This window comes from Dipodomys merriami, unplaced genomic scaffold (genome assembly GCF_024711535.1).
Source record: "Dipodomys merriami isolate MVZ:Mamm:240054 unplaced genomic scaffold, mDipMer1.0.p SCAF_7, whole genome shotgun sequence".
Classification (NCBI taxonomy): Eukaryota; Metazoa; Chordata; class Mammalia; order Rodentia; family Heteromyidae; genus Dipodomys; species Dipodomys merriami.
Window position 1 is genome coordinate 46,197,128 of NW_027206290.1, and position 14,677 is coordinate 46,211,804.

Below are 14,677 nucleotides of genomic sequence, written 5' to 3' on the forward strand. Positions count from 1 at the left end.
CAATGATTGACAAGAGATGTACTCATTACCTTACTTATATAAGTATGTACATCACCTTTACAATAAAATTAAATTTTAAAAAGAAAATAAACTACAATATTAAATGGTGATGATCTGTGAAAGTGAGTAATCCATTTGAATGTACAAATTCTTTTGCCTAATCATACAAAGCAATTACACATATAGTTTTATATTAATTGCAGACTGCTGGATACAATATAAAACTACTTTCTCCAATGGCTTATCACAGAAGAATGATTAAATAGAACAAAATTTCCAACATCGACATAATTGATGAATGAAGAAAACACTGTATGATGGATGGCCTACCATCTGATATTTATTATAAGACTGTATTGACAGAGACAAAGTTTACTTAGAAGGAACTGCACAAAAAGGACAATAATTCTACTTAGATGGGATTTTACATAGAATTTTTTTTCCATTACAAAATGTGCTGTGTTGTTTTCTCCACGAATGAGAGACATACCTTTCATGTTTGGATCAATTTTTTTTGAGCCAGCAGGGATAGGTGACACACTGGCAACATTGGATGACACAGATCTATTTGGGGTTCGCGGGGAGCCTCCAGGGACTCTTGGTGATGCATCCTAGGTGGAAAACAAGAAAAGTTCAAATATTAAAACCTCAAACTTTGTACTTTACGTATGAAAAGATTACTTTGCCACTATCCCCTACCTCTCCTACTGGCTATACAGACACCACTGACAGAGATGTCAACAATTATGTCCTCATTATTAAAGAACCATCATAGTGCCAGCCGCCAGCCCGGGCAAGGAGAGACTGTGAGACTCCTATCTCCAATAAACCACCAGAAAACCGGAAGTGGCGCTGTAGCTCAAGTGGTAGAGCTCTCGCCTTGAGCTGAAGAGCTGAGGGACAGCGCCCAGGCCCAGAGTTCAAGCCCCACGACCGACAAAAAAAAAAAAAAAAAAAAAAAGAACCATCATAGTAAAAATATCAAGTTTTTCTTTGGTGAAAAAGCAAGAGTATAAAGAAATAGCTCTGGCTGTAGGCAGAATCCTGGGAGTCAGATCTGAGCTTGAATTTGAACTTGTATCCTACAAGTGTAATCCCTGACAAGCCACAGAATGAAGCTACACTATTTCCCATCTAAAACTCTAGTAAAAGAACACACATACACAGCTCAGGATAATAACTGACACATAATAAACATTTATAAACTAGATCCTTACGTGATTCAAATCTTCTAGAAAGGAGTATACTTTGTTTGAAAAGTCTCATAATCCCAGAAGAATGTTGAATTCTAGTTTATACTGAAGCATATCCATGCAAGACATATGATTAAGAAAACTAAAACAGTATATACTTAATTTTAATAATTTTGTCAAAATCGGTAATACTGACCACAGGCCTTCCAGCAGTAGTTGGTGGCTGCTTTGCTAAAAGGGACTGAAAAGAAAAGAAAAACAAGAGAGCCCTAAGTTTAGATATTCATTGAATGAATTTGTGTTTTGTTTTGTTTTGTTTTTGGTTGGTCATGGGGCTTGAACTCTGGGCTTGGGCGCTGTTCTTGAGCTCTTCAAAGTAAGCGCACTACCGCTTAAGCCACAGCGCCACTTCCTTTTTTTTTGGGGGGGGGTGTCCAGTCGTGGGGCCTGAACTCTGGGCCTGGGCGCTGTCCCTCAGCTCTTCAGCTCAAGGCTAGCACTCTACCACTTGAGCCACAGCGCCACTTGCGGCTTTTTTCTTTTTGCTTATGTGGTGCTGAGGGATTGAACCAGCAAGGCAAGCACTCTACCACTGAGCCACCTTCCCAGCCCCTCATTGTCCCTCATTTTTTTTTTGACAGTCTTTTTTTTTTTTTTTTTTTTTGTTGTTGTTGGTAGTGGGGCTTGAACTCTGAACCCCGGCACTATCCTTTAGCTCTTCAGCTCAAGGTGAGTGCTCTACCACTTGAGCCAGAGCACCACTTCCAGTTTTCTGGTGGTTTATTGGACATAAAAAGTCTCATGGATTTTCCTGCCCGGGCTGGCTTTGAACTGTGACTCTCAGATCTCAGCTTCCTGAGTAGTTAGCATTACAGGTGTGAGCTTTGTATCGTTTTTTAAAAAAGTACCACAACTTTTGTACCTATATGTACATTAGTTAAAAAACAACTTTCAAAAGTATATAATGCAGCCAGGCACCAGTGGCTCACTCCTATAATCTTAGCTACTCAGGAGGCTGAGAGCTGAGTATCATGGTTCAAAGCCAGCTCGGCAGTAAAGTCCATAAGACTCTTATCTCCAATAAACCACTCAGAAAACTGGAAGTATACTGTGGCTCAAGTGGTAGAATGCTTGCCTTGAGCTGAAGAGCTCAGGGACAGCACCCAGGCCCAGAGTTCAAGACCCGTGACCGACAAAAAAAAGTATATAATGCAGTTTATCAAGAATTTCAAAAGTGGGGCTGGGAAGGTGGCTCAGTGGTAGAGCGCTTGCCTTGCATGCATGAGGCCCTGGGTTCGATTCCTCAGCACCACATAAGCAAAAAGAAAAAAGCCAGAAGTGGCACTGTGGCTCAAGTGGTAGAGCGCTAGCCTTGAGCTGAAGAGCTGAGGGACAGCGCCCAGGCCCAGAGTTCAGGCCCCATGACCAGACCCCCCCCCCCCAAAAAAAAAGAATTTCAAAAGCATAAAAATCTTATGAGGGGCTGGGAAAGTGGCTCAGTGGCAGAGCACTTGCCTTGCATGCATGAGGTCCTGGGTTCAATTCCCCAGCACCACATAAGCAAAAAGAAAAAAAGCCAGAAGTGGCACTGTGGCTCAGGTGGTAGAGCACTAGCCTTGAGCTGAAGAGCTGAGGGACAGCACCCAGGCCCAGAGTTCAGGCCCCACGACTGGACCCTCCCCCCCAAAAAAAATCTTATGAGGTATAAGACACATAATTTTTAAGTAATCAATTCAGCCATAGTAAGTCTACTTCTAACATAATTGCATACCTGTAACTTCATAAGAAACACTTGGTCATCTTCTGCCATAATTTCCTTCTCATGTACAAACTGAAATGAACAATGCATAAACAAGTACATTTAATATATTTTGCAAACACCATTAATAACTTCTCTCTTTGGATTAGACTTATTAAAAAACAGCTCAAAAGGAAGAACCTCACCCACACTTGTATTATAGATTACATGAATGTGCTATCTAATAACTACCTGAAATGACATAAATGGCCTACCTCCTTGTAGCTTACCAAACCAGTCAACAGACACCAGTGGATAATGAGCACTTGAAATGTGGCCAATATTACTGAGGTAAAGAGTTTTTAATTTTATTAAATTTTACACTTAGAAAGCATATGGGATTAGCCATTACTGTGCTTAGCAGCTCAACCCTAAAGCCACAGGCATAGTAATCACAACTGTATAATTTGCTAAACAACATTTGGCTGTTTTATTTTACTGGTATTAATGTTTTCTTTTTTGGTGGTACTAGGATTTGAACCCAGGGCCTCAGGCTTGCTAGGCAGGCACTCTACTGCTGAACCATGCCTCAATTAAGTATTTTATAAGGGCCTCACCCCAGTTGGGTATTTTATAATGGCCAGGAATATTTGAGTGAATACAACTTTCCTGAAATAAAAATATAATGGCTTTTTCATCAGCTTAGGAATTACAAAAAGCTCTGCAAAGTTTCCTGCTTCTAGTCTTCCTGTACAACACCCTCAATTGTCTTCCCAAGATCTGACTTCCCTGCTCCAACTCACTTTCCACTTCACTCTGAATGAAATACAAAATCCTTACTGTAGGCTAATGATACCCTTCAAGATCTTAAACAGTCTCCTACATGGCCACTCTCCTCACAGCTCTTTTCTGCTCTGTGTTCTCCACATATTCCTGCACCAGGACATGCGCACTCTCATATCCCTCTGCCTTTAACATTCTTCTTTTTTCCTTTTTGTGGTGCTGGGGTTTGAACTCATGGTGCACCACCAGCCTTAACATTTTTCTTATCCACTCCCTGATCCTAAACAGTGCCTGAGATGATTCTCAATAAATATTTGTGAAATGAGAAGACAGCTTAAAGAAAGCATAATTTTGTTGGTAATAGAATGGGAAACCTCTTGTTGTTTGTTTTTTTTAAAGTGTGCTTTTCTTTTAAAGTGTGCTTTTCTTTTAATAGGTATTCAAATCAAATAACATGCCAGCTGAATTTTTACTGGAGCTCACTAATAACCCACAATAGACAACAGATGCCCTACATGGTGTCTGAATTCTTAAGTTTTTAATATGTGTTGGTTTAAAATTACTTTTCCTGAAATATTTCTAAACAAAAAGTCAGTGGAATGTTACATATAAATATCTTTATACAACTTTTTAGAAACATCTATAGCTACAGAGTACTATACTAACATGAAATCAAGACATATATGCAAGAAGACTACCTTTTGGAACCTGACTTAATAGCCACAAAATAACATGTAGGTCAAGACTAAACATGAAAAAAGTGGGAGCTCTTGAATAGTTGTAGGATGATGTGGGTAACTAATAAATGGAAATGATCCACAATCTGCCTCAAAGGGGAGCTTGAACTAAGGAATTATCCTAGTAATGATTTCTTGGTTCTTGGCTGAACTATAAACTGGAAGTTCACAGCTTCTAACTTGTTACACTGTTTAAGATCCACATACTCATTTATGCCAACCTGGGAAAGTACTATATTAGAATATTGACTTAGCAATAATATTTCTAATGTAAATATGCCAAACACTAAGGTTTGCTGATCTGAAGTCTGCTGAAACAAATCCTTACTGTACATTAGAAACACCAAAATCAGAAACTCCTATAAAACTTAGTGTTTTGGACTATCCATCAGTTTGAGATTATTTACTAAAATTGTTACCTTTCGGACAGGTGGTTTAGTTATGATGTCTTCAAAATTATCTTCTACTTTCAGTGTTTGGAAATTCTCATGTAATATTCCTATTTTCTTATCATTATCCCACCCTGCTGGACTGAAAAGAAATACACAGGATAAAATCTCAAGCATTTATGTCATCATTTTATATTAATCCATGACCATGTAAAGGAAACAATTTAATGAAGTCAATCTGACCAATTGTGGAAAATGAATTAACTCTTTATTATGATATTCAATTTCTACTTAAAATGATTATTAATATTTCTCATCTTTAAATGTCATTAGAGGTTTGGGTTTTTTGTTTATTTTCCTGAGAGGAGGGCAGTAACCATTCATTACCTCTCCATTTTATTTAAGTAATTTTCTTTTAGCAATGCAAGGGGCATTAAACTCAGGACTTCATGCAGGCTAGACAGGAGTTCAGTAGTAAATAAGCTATGTCCCTAGCCCCTAAGAAGATATTTAGAACATGTCCAAAGTACATATTTGGTCATTATATGTCATAATTAAAGTATAAGTTAGATGTATTAGTACAGACACTCAATAGAAAATTCAGCCTAAATAGCAAAAAAATCTTTGGAAAAGACAAGCAATAAAACTAAAAGGGAATGATAAACACATTGAGGCAGGTTATAAACAATCTAAGAACATACTCATCACAGACAAATCTAATGTAATGGTTCTATCTCAAAACAGAACATGAGCAGGATGCTGGTGGCTCACACCTATAATCCTAGCTACTCAGGAAGGTGAGATCTAAGGATCATAGTTGAGAGCCAGCCCAGGCAAGAAGTCTATGAGACTTTTTTTTTTTTTTTTTTGGTCGGTCGTGAGGCTTGAACTCTGGGCCTGGGCGTTGTCCCTCAGCTCTTCAGCTCAAGGCGAGCGCTCTACCACTTGAGCTACAGCGCCACTTCCGGTTTTCTGGTGGTTTATTGGAGATAGGAGTCTCACAGTCTCTCCTGCCCGGGCTGGCTTTGAACCGCGATCCTCAGATCTCAGCCTCCTGAGTAGCTAGGATTACAGACGTGAGCCACCAGCGCCCGGCACTTTTTTTTTTTTTTTAATTGGTCGGTCGTGGGGCTTGAACTCTGGGCTTGGGTGCTGTCCCTGTGCTCTTCAGCTCAAGGCGAGCACTCTACCACTTGAGCCACATCGCCACTTCCAGTTTTCTAGTGGTTTTATTGGAGATAAGAGTCTCACAGACTTTCCTCACAGAAAAGAGTCTCACAGAAAAAATTCGAACATGATAATTCATGATCACAGCAATACTACATGACAAATATGCAGAAAAGCACACTTACATAAATACTGCATCCTTTTCCACAACAACAGCAGGGATCTTATAAGGAAATCCATAGAGTTTCTGAACAATGTATTTATACACTAAGTCTATATTTTTGTTTTCTTTTACTGAAGTGTAAATAAGTGCTGCACCATCTGAATAAAACTGTTAAAGAAAAGTTTGGACAAATTCACAAACAGACCTTATAGAACCGCATGCTTTCATTTTAATTTTTACATCTAGATGTTTACAAATAGTTTAGAAAACAAGTTTTCAAGGAAATATATTTATCAAGAATTTCAAAAGTTTTCTTTGTACAACTACTTAAAGATAATTTAAAAAATAAAATAAAAAGCAAAAAAAAAGAATTTCAAAAGTACAAAATGCTTGCAAAGGCACTAAAGTAAATAAAATAATTATATAAAATAATTATATTATTGCATGGAGGAAGAGGTTTTATTAATGTGAAAAACAAGAGTAAACTCTTACCATACACTGACATGAACTCAGTACATGTGGATGCTGAAGGGGTGACACACAAACCATGCATGAGTTTGATCAAATGTATAGAAATCTTTCTGTGCCTATAGAAACAGATTTAAAACATCTCTAAAAGATGTAAGGTACACTATTTTCTATTTAACTTTAAAAGAAGATAAAACCAGTCAGGAAATACGTTATACAGATAGTCTTTCTGGATTAGTATTTGTGTTGGCATCAGGGGTCCTGTAGGTGACTCATCTTGCCTCCCAGCCAAGGGCTTTTCCTAGAGGAATCCTAATTTCTAGGCCTTCCCCCTTTTGCTACTCTCATACCTGTTACAACCCTCTCCCCTCCACACTAGTTTTTAGTCTTGTGAAATTTGGAGTGCTGTCCCACCTGTGGTTGGATTAATGTAGATCTCATCACAAGCACTGCAGCCCTTAATCCTGGCAACCGAAATTAAACACTCTCTGAGACAGGTTTTCCAACCTTGTGATCATAAAAAACAACCTAGAAAGAATTTTAGTGTATGCATGTGAATAGAAATATAGATACTGGCCCCAGAAAGTAGAGGTCCTTATGATCCTCCAAGAAAATGTAAGCTCTAGAGAAATTCATCCCACCAGGTATGGTGATTCACCACTCACTATAATACCAGCACTGGGGAGGCTGAGGCAGAAGGATTCTGAGTACAAGGCCAGCCTTGGCTACATAGGAGATCCTGTCTTTAAAAAATTAAATTAATTTAAATTAAAACCTTGCTTACTACTGGTCTTACCTGCACTGTTAAAACCTGCCCCACAACCACTTTGGAAAGCAGTCTGGAGGTACCTCAAAAAGCTAAATATAGACCTCCCCTATGACCCACCCATACCACTCTTAGGCATCTACTCTGAACAACAGGAACCAAGATACAAGGACACATGCACCTCCATGTTCACTGCAACACTGTTCAAAACAGCCAAGATATGGAAACAACCAAAACCTGTGGCACCTATATACAATGGAATATTATGCAGCCATTAGAAAGGACAAAATAATGGCATTCACAGGGAACTAGATGGGACTACAACAAATCATTTTGAGCAAGGTAAGCCAAGAGCAGAAAGACAAATAGTACATGGCTTCCCTGATGTGTGGATATTAAATCCAAAATGGAAGGAAATATGACAAAGTAAACAGGACTCAAGAAACAAAGGACTTCCACTCAATTTGTTCTATCATTTCTAAATGACTTGATGTTCTTGACCACATATATGATGTGTGTGTGTGGGGGGGTGGTATCTGAGGGTAGCTAGGAAGAAGGCACAGAATCAGAGGGAAACAGGGGAAAATATACAACAAAAGGGGTCCAGCAGCTACACTGGACATTGATGAAAACGAACTAAGCAACTCAAGGGCAGCAATGGGAGTGAGGGAATAAGAGGGAAAGAGGGAATAGTTTACACTAAGCAAAAGGACAGAAATGTACATATTACCCAAAGTTGTATTGTCAAAGCTCACAGAATTCAGAAACTTTATAGACCATGATAATGACAATTTGCCTTGTGAAGGTTAAAATGTGTTTGTGACTTTAACTAAGTATCACTATCCCACAATACAGTGAAATTTGTGAAACTAATGTAATCACTAAATCTCAATTAAAAAATTATTAAAACAAAAAACAAAAAACCTGCCCACTGGGCATGCTGGCTCACACCTGTAATCCTAGCTACTCAGGAGGCTGAGATCTAAGGATCATGGTTTAAAGTCGGCCTGGGCAGGAAAGTCTGTGAGACTTTTTTTTTTTTGGTCGGTTGTGGGGCTTGAACTCTGGGCTTAGGCCCTGTCCCTTAGCTCTTCAGCTCAAGGCGAGCGCTCTACCACTTAAGCTACAGCGCCACTTCCGGTTTTCTGGTGGTTTACTGGAGATAGGAGTCTCATGGTCTTTCCTGCCAGGTCTGGCTTTGAATCATGATCCTCAGATCTCAGCCTCCTGAGTAGCTAGGATTACAGGTATGAGACACCAGCGCCCGGCTGGTCTGTGAGACTCTTATCTCTAGCCACCAGAAAACTGGAAGTAACTCTGTGGCTCAAGTAGTAGAACGCTCACCTTGAAGTGAAGAGCACAGGGACAGTGCCTAGGCCAGAGGTTCAAGCCCCATGACCAACAACAACAAAAAATAACCCATCCCATATGGGCCCATTAACTCATTCTTCCCCATTTTGTGTCCCATTAAAGTCCTTAACAACTTCAGCCTCTCCCACTCACAAAGATTTCAAACAGGAACATCTCCTCTAGTTCCCTTAAGTATTTGATAAAGCAGTGAGCAGTAAAATCTTACTTTCCAGATACAAATGAACTAGGAGCTAAAATGAATTTTCAACTAGGAATAGAAGCAATCCTGTGCACAAAATTTATACAGATCACTACAATTCCTTTACTTTAAAAACAAACCAGATTGGAACAAAAATAAATGCATTAAAAGGATACACTGTAAACAAAATTTCCGGATATGTGACTGGATAAAATCAAAATGTTCATCTCTGTAGTCATGTTCTTTCTCCAATATACTAATGGCATCACACTGTTGAGTTAAAAAAATTAAAAATACTGTTACAGTACCTTAAAATAACTAACATTACATACAATAATTTAAACAGTTCAATTTTAAATGGAAAATGTCACAAAGCTACTGCTATGTTATGATGATCGAGCAGAACCTGGAACGTCAACTGACACTTCTGGTTGAAAAACAAGTCTTTCAAGAATTTGAACTCAGGCAGCCATTCTAGCACTAAGCCACACCTCCAGCCCCAAAACTTAGGTCAAATAACTTAATTGCTACTCAACTAAGTACATCCTAAAAAGTGTTTTTAAGTCTAGACTCTAGTCCAGTTTTGTAAAACACACCAGCATATCCTGTGCCCCCTTACCATCCTCTCTGCTGCTATCTGGATCCTTACCACCTAGTTCTTTCCTGCAACTTCTCTCGCTCTCACTAGTCCCCCTGTATCAAAATATGACTGTATCTGAAATGCCACCTGTGCAGTTAATGAGATAGTTAAGGAAAATACAAGTCACATTCAAGCATCATGATATCCAAATAATTTCACCAAACTTTTTTTTTTTGCCAGTCCTGGAGCTTGACCTCAGGGCCTAGGCACTGTCCCTGAGCTTCTTTTGTTCAAGGCTAGCACTCTACCACTTGAGCCACAGCGCCACTTCTGGCATTTTCTGTTTATGTGGTACTGAGGAATTAAACCCAGGGCTTCCGTCATGCTAGGCAAGCCACTCTACCACTGAGCCACATTCCCAGCTCTGTCACCAAATTTTTTTAAATTGAAGGTGTGAAACATGAAATATCCTGAGGGATGCTCATTGTACCTAGGATTAGTTTGGAGTCACAGTCCTTGGGTAATTTTTTTTTTTTTTTAATCAGTGGTAGGGCTTGAACTCTGGACTCGGGTGCTGTCCCTGTGCTTTTCAGTTTAAGGCAAGCTCTCTACCACTTGATCCACAGCGCCTCTTCCAGTTTTCTGGTGGTTAATCGGAGATAAGAGTCTCACAAACTTTCTTGCCCAGACTGGCTTTGAACCATGTTCCTCAGATCTCAGCCTCCTGAGTAGCTAGGATTACAGGCGTGAGCCACAGGCACCTGGCATGGGTAACTTTTTTGTCTTTTTTTTTTTGGGGGGGGGGGGCCAGTCCTGGGGCTTGAACTCAGGGCCTGGGCACTGTTCCTGAGCCTCTTTTGCTCAAAGCGAGCACTCTACCACTTGAACCACAGCACCACTTCTGGTTTTTTCTGTGTACGTTGTGCTGAGGAATCGAACCCAGGGCCTCATGCATGCAAGGCAAGCGCTCTACCTCTAAGCCACCTTCCCAGCTCTTGTTATAGTCTTTTGTTATAGTCTTCCAGTGATCCTGTGGGCTGAACTCAGGGCCTCACAGCAAGCCCTCTACCAGTTATACCACACACCAATCCTAAAATAGGCTTCTCATTAAAATATATTCATATTACGGTCTTGTTCTCTATGAAATATGAAGAGTTTATTGGAGAGTTTTACAGAAGAATATCAGTAGCTGTTCAAGGAGGAGGCAGACAGACCCAAGCTCTGAGCTATTGTTACTTTAATAATATGCTTTTTTCTACCCAGAGTCAGAAATATCATGAAGAAAATGAAATCTAAGCTCCAGGGCTTCCAACTTGAACGAACCTCTCTCAAGACCCTGGTGTTCATGTAGTCATATGTTTTTGCAAATTTGCTTAAGTAAAATAATGCAACTTCAATCAGTTAAGACAACTATTTCAGCTGAGATTTCTCTGTCATACTTCCTCTAGTTTTGTATGTTTTAGAAAATTCTTATTCTGTCCATGTTTTCTTCATAGGCAAGCCTTTTAGCATACTTTGACTTCTATTCAAACTTTTTTTCTCCTCTTTATTGTTACTATTACAGGTCTTCAATCCCTTATCTGTAATTCCAAAATTCAAAACAAGCTATAAATGTTTCTTTTCAGTATTTTTTTTGCAACAAAACCCAATTTGATCAGCGCTCATTTAATGGGACAACCTGACCTGAATTGACGAGATTATTAAAGATTCTGTTTACACACACAAAATAGGCTTCTCAAGATGTCATGACAAACACTGCTTTGCACATTTTATAGAATACTGAGTGTTTTTAATTATTAATAATTAACTACTGTACTGTTGATACTTTGTAAAGCATGGCTGTTTAGTAATTATATTTTAACCTAATATGTGCAAGGCCCTGGGCTTGTCAGTTTCCTTCACCCTCTCAACACCTCCAACCTTTCAAAAGAAAAGTTGGCTGAAATCATAGGATCTGTACCTAAAGCAAGAAACTTAAGTCTGTATGAATTTCCATTTCCAGTCATAAACTGATGGGGAGTTATTCACCACATTTTATCTATTAGGAAACACATATTCTCTTGTCCCTAGACACAAGCTTATAAACTGATGTACATCTATTGGTCTTCTTTTTTTTTTGGGATCCGGTCGTGGGCCTGAACTCTGGGCCTGGGCACTGTCCCTCAGTCTTCAGCTCAAGGCTAGCGCTCTACCACTTGAGCCACAGCGCCACTTCCGGCTTTTTTTTTCTGCTTATGTGGTGCTGGGAAACGAACCCAGGGCCTCATGCATGCAAGGCAAGCACTCTACCACTGAGCCACCTTCCCAGCCTCTCCATTGGTCTTCTTAAGACTTTATGAAATACAGTGGATGAGATCTTCTGGCTTGAACATTTTATGAGTTTTATGACTGATTTCCTTTAAAATTTAAATTTTTCTTTTTGAAAATAGGACTGCTTTTTATAAAATAAACTGTGGCCTAAAACACAGAAATATCTGTCAATAAATAGCTCTTTGCCCAAAAAACAAACCACACACAAGGAGTCAGTGAGAGTTTAAAATATTGTTATAAAAAAAAGGTACCACAGGGGCTGGGAAGGTGGCTCAGTGGTAGAGTGCTTGCCTTTGCATACATGAGGCCCTGGGTTTGATTCCTCAGCACCACATAAGCCGAAAAAGCCAGAAGTGAGGCTGAGGCTCAAGTAGTAGAGTGCTAGCCTTCAGCTGAAGAGCTGAGAGACAGGACCCAGGCCCAGGCCCAGGCCCCACACCGACCAAAAAAAAAAAAAAAAAAAAAGAAAGAAAGAAAAGGTATCACAATGGACTGCGTCAGTCACCATTTGAAAAATAGGCAATGTTATGCCACCGCATTCTTTTGTTACTGATAATTTTTTTATAGAATTCAGAGTAAAATTTAAGTCTGGTTTTAAACATTTTATCATTTTAAGCACAAAGTGGAAAAAAAACCTGTATCCTTGTTTAATTATATGTAAACCTATATAATACAATAAATATTAATAACTTTATCTCAATAGAATGTATGGTAGGGAGCAAGTCTCAAGTGTTAAAGAACCTGCCTTGCAAGCCCAAGGCTCTGAATTAAAATTCTATACTGTCAAAAAAAAAAAAAAATTAGGGCTGGGAATGTAACTTAGTGGTAGAGTGCTTGCCTAGCATGACTGAAGCCCTGGGTTCAATTCCTCAGTACCGGGCTGGGAAGGTGGCTCAGTGGCAAGCACTCTTGCTTGCCTTGCATGCCTGCGGCCCTGGGTTCGATTCCTTAGCACTACATAAGCAAACAGAAAAAAAGCCGGAAGTGGTGCTGTGGCTCAAGTGGTAGAGCGCTAGCCTTGAGCTGAAGAGCTGAGGGACAGCGCCCAGGCCCAGAGTTCAGGCCCCATGACCGGACTCAAAAAAAAAAAAAAAAGAAAAGCTGACATTCTACATTACCTTTGGGGCTGGGAAGTTGGCTCAGTGGTAGAGCACTTGCCTTGCATGCCTGAGGCCCTGGGTTCGATTCCTCAGCACCACATAAGAAAAAACCCGGAAGTGGTGCTGTGGCCAAGTGGTAGAGCGCTAGCCTTGAGCTGAAGAGCTGAGGGACAGCGCCCAGGCCCAGAGTTCAGGCCCCACGACCAGACCCAAAAAAAAAAAAAACCAAAAACAAACAAACAAACAAAAAAACAATTCCTCAGTACCACATAGACAAAAAATGCCTCAAGTAGAAGAGTGCTAACCTTGAGCAAAGAAGCTCAGGGACAGTGCCCAGGCCCTGAGATTAAGCCCCAGGACTGGCAAAAGTAAAAATAAATAAAAAATAAAATCAGGGCTGGGAAGGTGGCTCAGTGGTAGAGCACTTGCCTTGCATGCATGAAGCCCTAGGTTCAATTCCTCAGCACCACATAAAGCAAAAAGAAAAAAGCCAGAAGTGGCACTGTGGCTCAAGTGGTAGAGTGCTAGCCTTGAGCTGAAGATCTGAGGGACAGCGCCCAGGCCCAAAGTTCAGGCCCCATGACTGGACCCAAAAAATAAAGTAAATAAATAAATAAAATAAAATAAAATCAGGGAGCTGGGTGCCAGTGGCTCACACCTGTAATCCTAGCTACTCAGGAGGCTGAGATCTGAGAATCACAATTCAGAGCCAGCCCGGGCAGGAAAGTCTATGAGACTTTATTTCCAAAAAAACACTAGAAAACTGGAAGTGGCATTGTGGCTCAAGCGGTAGAACACTTGCCTTGAGCTAAAGAGTGCAGAGACAGCACCCAAGCCCAGAGTTCAAGCCCCACAACTGACAATCAATCAATCAATCAATCAAATCAGGGGCCAGAGGCTCATACATATAAGCCTAGCTACTCTGGAGGCTGAGATCTGAGGATCACAGTTCAAAGACAGCCAAGGCAGGAAAGTCTGGGAGATTCTTATCTCCAATTAACCCCCAGAAAACAGGAAGTAGCACTGTCACTCAAAGGTAGAGCACTATCCTTGAACAAAAAGCTCAGGGACAGGGCCCAGGTCCTGAGTTCAAGATCCACTACCAACATAAATAAAATAAAATAATGGCTGGGGACATGGTCCTGACTTTTCCCAGTATAAAAAATAAAAAATTTAAAAAGGGTTTATATTCTGATATTTTCTTAAGTATCCCATGGTTTATTCATAGTAATTATAGGCAGGTGCAAGTGCCTATAACCCTAGCTATGTGGGTAGCTGAGATCTGAAGGAGCTGTTTGAGGACAGGCAGAAAAGTTTGGTAGACTTCATCTCCAAGTAACCAACAAAAGCAGGGCTGAGAATTTGAGAGGTATGGCTCATGTAATAAGAGTGCCAGCCTTGAGCAAAAAACAACAAGCAAGAACACAGGTCCTGAATTAAAGCCCCAGTATAGTATGGCTCAAGTAGTAAATACCAGCCTTAAGTGTGTGTGTGGGGGGGGGGGGAGGGGAAGAAGCAGGGTGCCAATTACAGCACCAGCTTCACATACACAAATAAACAGCAAAAACAAAAACAGTGCTTGAGACCAACTGGGAAGATGAACTTGTTATATGATTTTTTTAATGCAGTGCCTCACACTTCTTAGGCAGGCACTCTCCTGCTGAACTATTCCTCTAACTCCACTTCTTCCTTTCATTGCACTGCTTATTTTCCTACTTAGGCATGTACTTGAAC

At 40.2% G+C, this 14,677-nt stretch overlaps 1 protein-coding gene across 1 annotated transcript in view; it reads right to left on the bottom strand.

Annotated features, from left to right (window-relative positions):
- Dync1li1 (dynein cytoplasmic 1 light intermediate chain 1) overlaps window positions 1-14,677 on the bottom strand; it is a 50,382-nt gene that overhangs the window by 6,901 nt on the left and 28,804 nt on the right. Inside the window, exons 6-11 of the mRNA XM_070006492.1 lie at window positions 9,130-9,223; window positions 6,193-6,328; window positions 4,871-4,982; window positions 2,965-3,024; window positions 1,390-1,434; window positions 491-611 (exon numbers count right to left, since the gene is read on the bottom strand). Coding sequence (XP_069862593.1) covers window positions 491-611; window positions 1,390-1,434; window positions 2,965-3,024; window positions 4,871-4,982; window positions 6,193-6,328; window positions 9,130-9,223 — 568 coding nt within the window. The remainder of the gene's footprint in view (window positions 1-490; window positions 612-1,389; window positions 1,435-2,964; window positions 3,025-4,870; window positions 4,983-6,192; window positions 6,329-9,129; window positions 9,224-14,677) is intronic.